Below are 14,991 nucleotides of genomic sequence, written 5' to 3' on the forward strand. Positions count from 1 at the left end.
TGCTCTCGAGGAGATTTTAATTTCTCTGCTACGATAAACTCACGACAAATACCTGAAAGCAATTCTGGAGCGTATATGAGCTTAACAGTGTGTCAGTATCCCTGAGTCTCTCCAACCCTTTCCTAATAAAAACATGCTTTCTTTTTTTCCTTATCTCTCCTAAATCTACTCCTCGGTGATTATCTGTTCACATTCTAATCATAGTATTAAATGTGTAAAAATAGAGTACTGGGAGAGTTAGACTTCGTTTCTCCAGGGAACATGAAGGAGTAAAATATTCTGGACTTGGGACTTCCCTGGCAGTCCAGTGGTTACGTTACTCCTTGCTGCCACTGCAGGGGACGCGGGTTCAATTCCTGGTCGGGGTACTAAGATCCCACATGCCACATGGTGCGGCCAAAAAAAACAAAAGATACTGTATATTATGTGGGGCTGTCAGACCCACAGGGGAAAAGACATTGGCAATAGGTTGACCAGACACCATACAGCGGAAGTGCCACGTGAGTATAGAATTAGACTAAGGAACCCTGGGTCCTGGATCCTGCAGGATGTTCCAAGTTACCAGCTATTAAACCAAAAACACCCCACAGCGCTTAAAAAATTTTTTTGACGCCAGAGTCTGTGCTTTTAAGCACATTTATATCTCAAAACAAAACAAGGAATCACATCAATTAAGACCATAATCAACCAATAAAACAATTTTTTCATAAAACAAAAATGCTAAATTCTGATGGTCTTATAACTATTACTTATGTGGTTACTTAAAAACCTTAAATCATTTTCATATGCATTACCACCTTTGACTTACATATAACTGTAAACTATATGGGGAAATTGATCCCCATTTTTGTTTTTTTGGGGGCACTGCACGGGATCTAGTTCCCCGACCAGCACCCCTTGCATTGGAAACACAGAGTCTTAACCACTGGACCTCCAGGGAAGTCCCTTTTTTTTTTCTTTTTTTTTTAGATAGGAAAACTGAGAACCAGGGAGATTAAATTACTTGCCCGAAACAACAGGGAGTAAGCAGCAGACCCACAGGTTTTGTTTGTTTTTAAATTTTTTGGCTGTGCCACAGCATGTGGGATATTAGGTCCCTGACCAGGGATCGAACCAGCACCCCCTGCATTCGGTGAAGTGGGGACGGGATAATTTGGGTCCATGTGACTTTGACTTTTACACTGTCCAACCCTAACCCCTTGACAGCCTCTAACCCTTCCCAAAACACCGGAAAAACCCCCTCATCATTTTTCTCCCTCACAGATTTTGGCACTCAGGTGAACCCAGTAATGTGGGTGTGTTTCACTAGGTTTTCGTCCTGCACCAGGAAACTGGGGCTGGAACGATACTTTTTGTCATGTTCCTCACAAATCAATTTGCAAGGTGATGAAGATCTACTTCTGAATGGAAGTCTCCACAGAAATGAGTTTGCATTGGCAGCCACCATTATGGAGAGAGCTAACTTGCTCTTTGCATTATGGGTAAATCTTGCATTAAGAGATGCCAGCAGAATGTTCTCAGGAGGCTGTCACCTATTCCACTGATGATAGAATCAGTTCACACACTCATTCATTGTTTCATTCATAAAATGGAAGTTTATTTCCATGTGCCAGGAACTGTCCTGGAGAGGTCCTTCTGCAGACAGATGGAAGGGTCATGGGCCTCCAACGCTTAATTTCTATGAAGGAGTTAGGTACTTGTTATGGGCGGACTTGTGTCCCCCAAAACTCATATGTTGAAGCCCTGACCCCCAGTACCTCACAATGTAACTGTATTGGGAATAGGGCCTTTAAAGAGGTGACTAAGTTAAAATGAGGCCTTCAGGGCTTCCCTGGTGGTGCAGTGGTTAAGAATCTCCCTGCCAATGCAGGGGACACGGGTTCGAGCCCTGGTCCAGGAAGATCCCACATGCCGCAGAGCAACTAAGCCCGTGAGCCACAACTACTGAGCCCTCACACCACAATTACTGAGCCCTCTCGCCACAATTACTGAGCCCTCTCACCTAGAGCCCGTGCTCTGCAACAAGAAGCCATTGCAACGAGAAGCCCACGCACCACAATGAAGAGTAGCCCCTGCTCACAACTAGAGAAGGCCCGCGTGCAGCAATGAAGACACAACACAGCCAAAAAATAATTTTTAAAAAGTTAAAAAAAAAAGTGAAGGTATTAAAAGTAACATGCCTCATTTGTTTGAGGATTAGGGTTAATACATATAAAACAAACTTAGAACATTGCATAGGATTTAAAGTATGAAAACTTTAAAAGGACACTAAAGTAGAATGTATTTTGTTCACCCATGTTTTCGCATTATTAGATCTCACAAGCGTATAAACTTAACACGATTGCAACAAATAAGTTTTTTCACTAGTCAATGATTTTCAAATGCATACAGTACTCAAGAGGGCCTTGCCTCTAGGAACATCTTGCAAGTTTAACAAAACCTCAAGACCACCCACATTCACCCATGCTGTAGACCATGATGATTTGAGTAGTTCTAAGTAGGACAACCTCTGAAGACCTACTTTGGTGGATATTAATATTTAATATTCCTTTTTAACATCACTGTTGAACTTCTTGGCCATTTGTTTGCACAGTCCTCCAGGTTTGGGCTCTTTCTGCTTCTACATCATTCTGAATACCACCAGATCTCTAGTTGCTTTGCAATTGGATTCTCTTTTTTTTGGCCACACCACGCAGCTTGTGGGATCTTAGTTCCCCAATCAGAGATCGAACCCAGGCCTTGGGCAGTGAAAGCACAGGAGTCCTAACCGCTGGACCGCCAGGGAAGTCCCATGTACCCAATTCTTTAATATCCTTCTAAAGTGAACAAAAGATAGTTGGAGGGCAGAAGATGAGTTTTATGTATCTCTTTTATCCCACAAATAAATCCAGGTCTGTGTACACTTAGGTTATGAAAGAAAATAACTGAACTAAAACACCATCGGGGCTGCATCTTCCCTTAGTATCATATACCACTATCATTCTTTCAATTCCCTCCAACCAAGACCAACTGATAACTTCTTCCAGGAGGTTAATATGTGCAAATATCTGTGCCCTTGTTTTCTAACCTTACCCAAATGTATAAACTTCCTTCCCAACAGGACAATATCACAAAATATTAGAATGCCAGATACTTACACCCTGGGAATGTGATGGGGAAAAGTATTACTCATTTAATACATAGCCAGCAAAAACAAGTCTAAAATAAGAATTTTTTAAAAGGTACTCAAATAAGTCTCAAATTTTAATAAGATCCTCTATAAACGCATTTATTTGCTACTGAAAATTGAAACAGCACATCAAAAACTTTTATTGCAATTCAACGTGCTGTTCTAACAATGCTGTGGCCAAGCCACCCAACGTTATATTCTTCACTTTCCTTCCACACAAGTTAATTTGTTTCACAAAGTGGAACTAAAATATATTCAAGTCATTCAAATGCAAGCTACATAGATTCCTTATAAGTTACTGTATTAAGGTAGAAAAGAGATGCAAGGAAAAAAGACAACACAGAACTTATAGGTTATCAAAATATTGGTACACAATCTTTCCCAAGCTTCATAATGATCCTAAAATTACCAGGACGAAAAAATAGTACAAGAATAAGGTTTATGGTTCCTTCGACTCCGTGTCATAATTACTGTAATACTTATTGTTGTAATGATTCTCGTAATTATCCTCAGAAGGATCTCTATGAAACCGGCAAAAACGACAGCTACATCTAAATCTTTGCCCTCTTGATTGAGTCTGGAAAAAAGAATGAATTGGATTAATTGGTTAATAATTTAAAATAATAAAGTACTTCTACACCAAAGAGACGTTAACAACCCTCAAATCTAATGTTGGTTATTAGAAGAGACTTTGGAATATGGAACACTAAAAAAAAGGTCAAAACCAAAAAACTTTGGGAATCGAAATGTATGGCTGCCAAAAATACCAGATTGCCATTTTGTAATGCTAACAGCTACTGACTGTCGGTCAATAATATATTCCTGTACAACTATAAATGGAGTATAACCTTTAAAAACGGAATCACTCTGTCATACACCTGTAATTTATAATACTATATATCAACTATACTTCAATTTAAAAGGAAAATTACACACACACACACACACACACACACACACACATGCATATATATCAATATATACCTAGTGTCAGTTCTCTGAATGCCTTAAACGTGAGACACTCAACCAGCTGCTGGACACTCTGTGCTCAGGTGTTTGCCCTCTTACTACATGGTATTGAATATCATGTTTGTGACAGCAGGTGAAAAAGTACCAGCACAACATCAAGAGTGAACCTTCATGGAAACTACAGACTTTAGGTGATAATAATGTGTCAGGTTCATCACTGTAACACCACATAACTGGAAGATGTTGACAGCAGAGTAGGCTATGAATGGGTGGGTTCAGGAAGTATATGTCCTTTCTGCTTAATTTTGCTGGAGACCTAAAACTGCTTGAAAAATATGACTTTATATATTTTTTTAAAAAAGCACAAATATGAACTGATTGCTCCAGAGTTTCTGAGGATTGAGAAAGTCCAAGCCAATTTGCCTTTCCTCCTCCCTCCCCAAACCACATACCCACCCACTTGTATAGTAAGGGAACTTCTAGTTACCTCAACATCATTCTGCCATGGTTCTCTTTCAGAGTCAGACTTCGTGGGAAGAAAAAAATACATATATTACAAACGATCAAGGAAAATTTGGATTACTAATGCTACCCATCTAACATAAGAAGAGTTGGTGAGTCTTAAAACCCTAAGTGTTATTCACACCCCGCACTCATGAGTACAGTGGATGAGTGACCACTGCTGCTCGTTGCTATTTATACTATTTAATTTTTTGGAGGGGCCACGGTCCCCCACCGGGGATCGAACCCTTGCCCCCTGCAGTGGAAGCGGGCGCTTGGAGTCTTAACCACTGGACCACCGGGTAATCCTCCCTGCCACCCCATCACTATTTACATCTTGACTTACGTGAGTGCCCCCCAACCCCTAGAGTGGGGCAGTGCTGCCTACCCAGACCACAGAAACTCACCCGAGGAACTCCTTTGCCGTAGCGTTTTTTAATGGATTGAATCAGCCGTTCCATCTTATCTCTCCGATCGGTTAACACGGTCCTCACCCCTCTCCTATAGGGTATGTTTTCACCAAGTAACCGCCCAGTTGGTTGAGGTAGACATTCTGGTAGAATGAATGGCAATTGGATGCTAGGGTTGAGCGTCAATCTACTGAGGTCCTTTATTAACACTTCAGACATAGGTTCAGAGGCAACTGAAAGAAAAAAGGAAAGTTTAAGATCCATTAGTGCGAAGTGCAGTATCCAGAAGCCACTTATCTCTTGCTCAAACTAGGTCTGCTCTTAAGCAGCTCAACAACGGACACTGGAAGTTTCCTCAGGGGGAAGATCCCAGATACCTCGGGCATTAACTAGCATGCAACATGCCCTGAGAGCAGCCTAAAAATCCACTGTAATGGGAAACACTTCTCACAATAAAACGTTGTTTTCTTTATGGGACTTCCCCGGTGGTCCAGTGGTTAAGACTCCGGGCTTCCAATGCAGGGGGCGCAGTTAGAGCCCTGGTCAGGGAACTAAAATCCCACATGCCCTGGGGTGTGGCAAAAGGGAAAAAAAAAGTGGTTTCTTCCCGTTATGGGTAGTTCTGAATGGTAGATGTTTTCCCATGGGGTCAAAAGGTACTTAAGTATGATTCCAAGTGGAAAAACATGGAACAGAAACCAGGTATTGACAGTTTTTCCATTTTCATTTGTGTGATTTTTAATATAAATGCAGGGACATAAAGCACTAATGCAAGTCAAAATGTTTCAGTGTAACAAGTTTCAGCAGTTCACCTTTATAAATTATAAACAAACCTGTTTTTTTTCTGGAAAATGAACTACATCTATGAAATAGACAAAGAAACCCCAAATATAACAGCCTCTCCCCAAATCCCCTATCCTTAGCTAGTATGTCAAAGTGGCTGTTACCGTCACCAGTTCTACCCAGCTTTTTCATGCTGCTAGATCTTTCCACTCAAACGCAGTATTTTGAGAAATCATTCACTCTTGGGGCTTCCCCAGGGTGGGGTGGGGGGGGTTCAGTGATGAAAGCGCTGAGCTCCCAGTGCAGGGGACACTAGTTCCATCCCTGTTGGGGAACTAAGATCCCTCTGCTGCACTGCGCAGCCAACAAAACAAAAACAAAAACACCCACCCACTCTTGCCTCTTCCCATCTGAACAATCATGTAAATTTCATAAACATCTCATACAACAAGGCAGTTAGCATTAATTTTCCCTGTACGTGAGAGTATTAGATATTGAGTCAGGATCCATTCAACTTCTAGGGACTTGTGCACATGGAAATAAAGATTCCACTAAGGCAGATTCAAGGAATGGGAGAAACTGGCGGTATTATATACTCTTCATTAATGTTTTTCCCTTTGACCAGGGTTCTTATCCTCAAGATGCAGGGGAGGCAGTTCAGATCTCGGAGGCAGAGGGCAGAATATAATGCCAGCGAGGACCCACCCAACTTCCTAGCTGCCCAGAGGGTGTTGGTTGGCTCCAGGTCTTCTGCGGCCACCCTACACCACCCATTCCCCGCCCGAGGTTAGGGTAATAAGATTTCATGGGAGGCCAAGCCTGGGAGGCCACGCCTGGGATCGTGTGTGCGGCTCCAAGGAGAGATGATTTGGGAAGAACCCTGGAAGGCAGGAAACCTAATTAGCAGTATTCCTGGAGCACGGTTTCTAAGCTCTCCATCGTAAGTCTTACTACTACTTATTTACATTACAGAGCACACTCACTGGCTTTTACAAACCCGCCCCTTCCTTCAGTTTCCTCTGAAAAGCCATTTCCCTCTTTATTAACATTCCCAAAGCGTTAATTCAGCTGGAAAGCCAATCCCAGAAATGTTGGTGAAATTAAGAAAACCTTTAGGTCAAATCGAAGTTTAGGTTGCCTGTATTCTTTTCCCTTTACAATTCCTGATTGGAATCTGTTGCTGATGGAAATACTGATCGCACAAGACGCTGTGAGCCGCCGTCTAGAACTGATTGCTCTTCCCCAGAAAATGTCCTGAAAAGGTTGACAGACTCCTGAGCATAGTAAGCAAACAATGCAGCTCCACACCCCTCCCACTTTTCTCCTCTTTTCCTGCCTTTCTTTTTTCTTTCTCTTTCTCTCTTTCTTTCTCCTCTCTTTCTTTAGAGGAGGGCCCTACACTCCCTGGCTCTCCTCGCTCTGAAGAGGTTTACTTAACTGCATTTCTCTGTAAAAGACTGAAGTCAGTATAACAGAAAGGAAGGCAGCCTCTTACCTTTCTGAACCCCAGGTAAGTCTGGCTTACCTGGAATTGCCTGGGAATTTTCATCGATGGACATTTGAGGAGACTCCAGGGTCCAGGTTGGGTTAACCTCAGATGAATCCATTGGGAGTCTTGTCACAGCTTGAAGCTTCTCCTAGACCTTTGGGTTCCAGTGGAAGGTGATGCCTTAGACTCAAATTGCTACAAAGTAGCCTGGGAGAACTATAGGGCTAAGAAAGAGGGAGAAAAATCCAAGCTAACACCGTGGTGAGAGAAGAATCCAACGTAAAAGTCTAGGTCGTGTTTCCTCTTAAAAACTACAGATAAGCCAATCAGCCAGCCTGTTTTAATGTAAATGACTAACGAGTAAAAGGATAAGGCAAGTTGGTGGGCGTCGTCCAATTAGTGGACTAATAGGATAATTCTTCATCTGCTCTGTATTAAAATAATCATGCCCTCTGTCAAGTAGGCTGGAAATTTTATAGAGAGCCTCTGTGGTTGTGTCTTCCTGAGGTTGCCTTAAAAATCCTTCTTTTCCCCCCAGCTCTACTTCTGGAGATGGCTACTGGTTTGTGAACTGGGCTTTAAGTGTTCTAGTACAGGGAGGAGAGGGCAGTTTCCCTCCAACTGCAAATTAACTCCCAATTAAGTTAATGGCAAGTTTCCTTAGTTTTCTTTGCCTGACTCATCTTAAACCTTTGGATGCTAGTAAGGCAAAGGAGAGGAGAAATAAAGGATCCGTTATAAACAGTTTAAAAGCTTGGGATTTTATGAATGTGTATTTTGGATCTGTAATTTTAGTTTGTTTTCTAGACTATCAATTTCATTGCCTTTAAGATTGGTGAGCAACTGAAATTAACTACATCTATAAATTGCTACCCCCACCCCTCCTCCACCCCCCAAAATAAACTTGTATTGAATTCTGGCAAAGAGCCCTAACATTAACTGCTGAGGGTGGGAGAGAAGGTCCTCAGCAGCCCCACTCTTCTTTTTTACTGTCTCCTATTCAATGTGCAACCTCCCCATCTCTCCCGTAGCTGGAAACTATGAAGAAATACCAAAAGCAATCTTGTTTGTTTGTAGTAAAGAGCAAAAGTTGAAGTGTGGATCAATAACTACTTTTGTAGGGCATGAGGGGTAGCTGTAGATGCGTGTCAGGTCACAACACTTTATTTAAGGGGTTGTCAAAGGTGTGCCCTGAAGACGGGCAGCATCAGCGGCACCTGGTAACTTGTTAGATATGATTAGAAATGGTTGAACTCCAACCCAGACCTAGTGAATTAAAGACTGGGGCCCAGCAGTCCTTGTCTTAACAAGTCCTCGCCACCCCCCAGTGATTCCACCTGTGCTCAAAACGGTAGCAGCAACTCTTTCTGGCACTCCTGACTGCAAGTTCTACTCCTTTGGTTCTGCTCTCAGCTGTATGCCCTTTGGGGCAGGTGACCTCTCCTACAGCAGTCTCAGAGAGCCCTTGGAGAAGTGAGGGCAAAAATCAGATTAAGAGGTGAGATTGTGAAAAGGGCCAACATAGACTCTCGCTCAAGAAATCCAGGTTTAAGAAAAAGGTGAGACACTGCTATATTTAAAATGGATAACCAACAAGGATCTACTGTATAGCACAGGGAACTCTGCTCAATGTTATGTGGCAGCCTGGATGGGAGAGGAGTTTGGGGTTAGAATGGATACATGTATATGTATGGCTGAGTCGCTTTGCTGTGCACCTGAAACTATCACAACATTGTTAATCGGCTATACTCCAATATAAAATAAAAAGTTTAGAAAAAAGAAAAAAGGTGAGAGAACCAGAGCTCAAGGGAGGTATGGGACGTAGATGATGGTGGAGCTTCTCTTTGCTTAAACTTGACGGAAACTGAGCATTCAGAAAACACAATCCGTGTTTTAAAATTATAACACCATTTTAGTTAACATCTTTATAGTATGATATATGAGATAAAAAGCCAAGTGGAATGAAGCAATTAGAAAAAAGACTATAAAAGAACTCATAATGAAAACTATCACTGATTTCTCCAGAGATAAACTAATCATATAATACCTTTTTTTTTCTGGGAAGATATAATATTTTTGAAACAAACAGGATGCTCTTTTAATAAAAGGAAAACTCAAGAGAGCAAAAAAACAAGACTACCTGGAATTCAGAAGTTTGAGATCAGAAACAAGAAAAGAAGGGTCTGGAGATAAAATCAAAGCTATTCCCTTAGTAGGTAAGGCAAAACCAGAAGCAGATATAAAATAGAAGAGAAAATATAAGATAATGAGAATCTAAGATCAGGAAATATGATGGCTTCAGATTCTTCAACCAATACCGGATGCTGGAAGACAAGGGAGCTTCCAAATTCTGAAGGAAAATGATTTCCAACCTAGAATCCTGTATTCAACCAAATTATTGAGCAAGTGTAGAACATTTTCAATTTGTCAAAAACATCGCCACCCACATAGATTCCTTTGTCTTGTGGGAAATTAACTTGATTACAAGAACATGACCAGGTAAGCTATTCCAAAGTTTCAGAAACGGGAAACGCCAACAGACCATATTTAAAAGCTCATCTCACTCAGTTTTTAAAGTAAATTTAAAATGCACAGCAAAAAACAAGGCAAAAGGAATGCAAAGTAACAGATTTAGAGTGTTAAAAACAAGACAACAGGTCCAAAATGGAATTGGTTGGGCTAATCCCCACGTCACCAAACTGCGACTATTAATTTTGGCTCTCCTGGAAATAAAATCTTGAGCCAGTCAATCAGAAGTCGCCTTATCAGCACTAGTTAGGTGATCTGCCACCCCCTAAAGGCATGTAACTTTCTACTAACCAGCCCACTTTCTTGCCTAGTATAAGTTCCTTGTTCCCATTCTGTTTTGGCTGTAACCAAACAGCTCCGTGAAATTTCTTCCTACCTGCTAGATTGGATGCAGCCCTATTCAGATCGATTTTTGCTCAGATAAACTCAAACATTTTAACATGCCTCAGTTTATCCTTTACTAGCACGGAATCCTGGAGTCTCCAGACTCATTCATTTCTGGGAAGGGGCATTCAGAATCCACCTAGGATGGCCTGGGAGACTGCACCAGTTTTGCATCAACTTTTTTGCATCAAAAAATGTCAAGGTTGGGAGAAAGGAACAAAATGCAAGTTTAAAACTTCAGCTGAGGGACTTCCCTGGCGGTCCAGTGGTTAAGAGTCCTCGCTTCCAATGCAGGGGGTGTGGGTTCCATCCCTGGTCCAGGAAAGTAAGGTCCCACATGCCACTCAGCTGTGGCCAAAACGAAAACAAACAAAACCCCCAAAAAACTTCAACTGAATTTAGAAGTGTCTTAACATCTCACTCACCTCTGTGAGATTGACTTTATAACCAAATTTACCCTTTAGGAATGTTAAACAGTGAAATGGCTTCATCTGCCAGAGGCTGGAGAAGGGGCAAAGTCTTTCAGACCTGAGACAGTATTGAATACTTTTAAAATTCGAATCTGCCTCTAGGATGGATACAGATGATAATCTTGGCTCCACTTTCTCTCTTATCTGTTGAGCCCACCTTTTCTCTCCAGTTGAATGATTTTTTTTTTTCCTCCCATGCAACTGTGCCCGGCTGGTTTCAGGCGGGCCAGAGAGCCCAGGCAAAATAAACTATTGCCCTCAGGGAGCAGACAATAAATCGTGAATCCAAAATATAGGGTGGGGTAGTGAAATGTATTCCAAAGAGAGGTGTGGCCTGGTTAAGGGAGAGTCCAGGGCTGCGGTTTGGGAAAACTCTCCCAGACACACAGTTGATGAATTACTGCGCTCTCTGGGGCCCTGTTGGGTTCCCCATGCCGCCCCGCCCCCTGTGGCCTGGGTCCCTCCAACCTCAGGCCCACCCTGTCCCTGGGCTCTCTTTGCGCTCGCTCTCCACCCCGCCTTGTGTAGGGAAGCCTGTTTCCACCAGTTTTCCAAGGCATCCGCCCTGGATCCCAGCCGCTGAGGCCCAGGGCGCGGTGCGGGCTTGCAGTGGGCACCCCGGTACCGGCGCCACTATGGGGCCCCCATCGGCCGCAGCCCGACACACTGTGGCCCAGAACTGCCCCTCGCTTTGCCTCTGCTTGGCCCCTACTGCCCACCGGTGCCTGCCTTTCCCTGGATCTAATTTATTTCTTGAAATTATGCAATGAAGAATCAATACTCCCAGGGGGGTATAAATTAGGGGTTTGGGATTAAAATATACACACTACTATCTATAAAGTAGATAAGCAACAAGGACCTATTGTATAGCACAGGGAACTCTACTCAATATCTGTAATAACCTATAATGGAAGAGAATGTAAGAAAAGAATATACCTATAACTGAATCACTTTGCTGTACACCTGAAAGTAACACAACGTTGTAAATCAACCATATATTTTTAAAATAAATTTATTTATTTAGTTAGTTTTGGCTGCCTTGGGTCTTCGTTGCTGGGAGCAGGCTTTCTCTAGTTGCAGTGAGCGGGGGCCACCCTTCACTGCAGTGCAAGGGCCTCCCAGTGAGGTGGCCTCCCTCGTTGTGGAGCACGGCCTCTAGGCGCGCAGGCCTCAGTAGTTGTGTGGTTCGCCGGCTCTAGAGGGCAGGCTCAGTAGTTGTGGCGCACGGGCTTAGTTGCTTCGCGGCACGTGGGTTCCCCCAGGACCAGGGCTCGAACCCGTGTCCCCCGCACTGGCAGGCAGACTCCCAACCACTGCGTCACCAGGGACGTCCCTCAATTATATTTAAAAAAAAATTTTTTTTTAAGAAAAAGAAAAAAATACTCCCAGGGATAGAATCCTGCCTCTGTTATCAATTTTTTAACAGTTTAGTGGGAAACATTTAATGACTTTACAATATGACAACCAGCTGGGGTTCAGAGGGAAAGAGAGAAGTATGGGTGATCAATTTCCCAAACTTAGCAGTTTGAATGGAGGTATCTGGAAACATGAAGTCAATTAGGCCTATCAGAAGAGAGTAGCAAATACTGTCGGCATTCCCAGGTTTGCTTAAGTATGAGATTTCCAGAGGACATGTTTTCTTTCTTTATAGGTTTCCACGGAACGTGCAGTAGGTAATGCTGGTGGGGCACTGTCTTAAGTTTCCACTTTGCACATCAGCTCTGGAAATTCAGTCCAGAGAGCGAAGGAGTGCCTTTGCCTTTGTCCCTGTTGTTTCACTGACCTGCCTTGGCTTCTCCTTAGGAGAAAGGGAATCCAGAGACAGGATTGTGGTCTTTCTTTTGTCTGCCCCTGAAGGACCTCCAGTTCAGTGCTTTGTTCACTTATTAAAGAAGGTTTCTGATTTGAGAGAGGGGCGGGGGCTTCTAGACCATGCAGTTCATCCTGATAGTTCTTTTTTTTTTTGCGGTACGCGGGCCTCTCACTGTTGTGGCCTCTCCCGTTGTGGACGCGCAGGCTCAGCGGACATGGCTCACGGGCCCAGCCGCTCCGCGGCACGTGGGATCTTCCCGGGCCGGGGCACGAACCCGTGTCCCCTGCATCGGCAGGTGGACTCTCAACCACTGCGCCACCAGGGAAGCCCTAATAGTTCTTATTTACTTTGTCTTCTTCCACCAGCCTCTTGTGGTCCTTGCAAATGCTGACAGAGGGCCTCAGGGCTGGTACCCACCAACCATCCCCTCCACCAGAAGGAGAACAGGGTGGGTAGATTAAACACCAGTGCTTTTTAACTCCTCCATAACACAGTTTCCATGATGCCAGTTGTCTTTTCCCCTGCAGCTCTCTATCTTTCCTCCATCATTATCCCCATTTTATAAGCCAGCTATATAGTTTGAATGCCTTTCTGATTTCAATTAGCTTTTATTCCATTTTATTTATTGGCCCCAGAAAGAAGCACTAGGTCTCATGGAATGCAACTGTTGTAGAATTCTAGTGTCAATAAATTGCACAGAGTTTTGTTTTTGTTTGTTTTGTTTTTGGCCACGCCACAAGGCTTATGGGATCTTATTTCCCTATTTCCCTGACCAGGGATTGAACCCAGGCCCACGGCAGTGAAAATGCTGCCTCCTAACCACCGGACTGCCAGGGAATTCACCTACTGTCAATAAATTGAAATAAAATATTAGGAATTTGAAATAGAAGATCGTTTGGAAAAGGGAAGTGAAAATAGAGCTAGGAGGTATTGCGTTGCATAATAATTGGGGCTATTAACCAATGAGGACTCCGAAAACCTGGCCAGAGGTCAGAGCAGTGCCATATGCCCCTGTACAAATTGTTCAAATGACATTCTGCCTCGGTGTCTGATTTTTAGGAAGGAAATCCAGGGACCATGCATTGTTTTTCCTCTGATCTTCTACCCCTAAAGACTGGAAAGACATAAAATAACCTAATTTCAACATTTATGTATATATATGATTAGCAGATATTTGGTCCTGTGCAAAACGTCCATTGAGACATGTGGTCCATGCTAAATGGTCCTTGACATTTGGTCCTGTCAAAGCGTCCATGCTTCAAACATGTACCTGGGTTCAAATAGCCCGTAAGTTTTATTTATACTTTTGGTTTACAGGATTAAAAAATATATATATATATTATCATGTTTTATTAGTCCAATAATTTTGTGTAACTGTATTGCCAATAATAACCCTTTTTGCCTTGGTAGCCCAGCTGGCACATGGGGTTAGGTAGAAGAGTGGGGTTTCAAATCTTGCGGAAGAGTGGAATTTATATTTTATTAGCTATGAGTGCCAAGGAAGAGTCTTACGGATAGAGAAACGCACAGCGAATGGCAAGTTGAGGATGGGATCTCTCAGTGTGTGGTGCATTAATATGTCACTGGGCATTTGGTTGGATGTGTCTGGGTTATTCAATAAGGGCAGAATTTGAAAGGAGCAGTTTGGTCCAGCCACTATGTAACATAGCGGCAAAGGCATTGATGTAGACATTTTACGTGCATCTCATTAGTTCGGGAGGAGTAAGAATGGGTGTGGCTCTTCTACCACAAAGAAGTAAGGTGTAATAGCTACCATGAGAGGAATACTGGGCATCTAATTAACCCCCCTACAATTATCTCATTGCTCAGGGTTAATGGGCAGTGTTTCCCTTGAGTGGATGTCCTATGGAGGTATGATGGCAGTAGAGTGCAAGAACTGTCTGCCACTATTTGTAAAGGTTTTAGTGGGTGTGGTTCCTATACTTACCTGCCATTAGGCATGGACTACCATGCTCTTGTCTGGAACCTACTTGTTTGCTGATCCAGCCCAGCCAAACTCATGTCCATGAGACATTAGTAAGGTTTTCCCTACCAGTAAACCAGCAACCATTAGTCAGAGAGCTACAAAAGAAAAAAGTAACCCTTCTTCTGTTGCTTGGCGGTATGACATCTTTATTTGAAAATTCTCAGCTGAATATGGCAGAAATAGTATACTCACAAAAAAGAAAAGCCAATGCTACATTATAATAGTTTTTGTTACCATTTCCCTTCCTTTAACAGAGATAGGAGTAAAATGAACTGGTGCTGTGAAGTAGGAGAGTCTGTCAAAGTGATGAGAATACTCTTACTTACATGATGTGTGTCGGTATTTGATGTTCCAGTGCTAATACCGCATTGTTCAGTGATGGTACCTTCGAGATGACACCAAAACGGTTCACTCAGTAACTCACTGTGCCCAGTGTAGTATCGGGTTATCCTGTGCCATTGATTCATGCACTAACAATGAAAAGATG

General features: G+C 42.9%; 1 protein-coding gene across 1 annotated transcript; it reads right to left on the bottom strand.

Annotated features, from left to right (window-relative positions):
* Positions 1–3,608: 3,608 nt before the first annotated feature.
* On the bottom strand, positions 3,609–7,439 carry LOC101284772 (developmental pluripotency-associated protein 3). The gene is made up of 4 exons (XM_004279139.1): positions 7,358–7,439; positions 5,047–5,282; positions 4,626–4,664; positions 3,609–3,746 (listed from the first exon to the last, which is right to left on the bottom strand). The coding sequence occupies exons 1-4, from the start codon at positions 7,437–7,439 to the stop codon at positions 3,609–3,611; spliced, it is 495 nt and encodes a 164-aa protein (XP_004279187.1).
* Positions 7,440–14,991: the final 7,552 nt, after the last annotated feature.

The sequence above is a fragment of the Orcinus orca genome, chromosome 11, assembly GCF_937001465.1.
Source record: "Orcinus orca chromosome 11, mOrcOrc1.1, whole genome shotgun sequence".
Classification (NCBI taxonomy): domain Eukaryota; kingdom Metazoa; phylum Chordata; class Mammalia; order Artiodactyla; family Delphinidae; genus Orcinus; species Orcinus orca.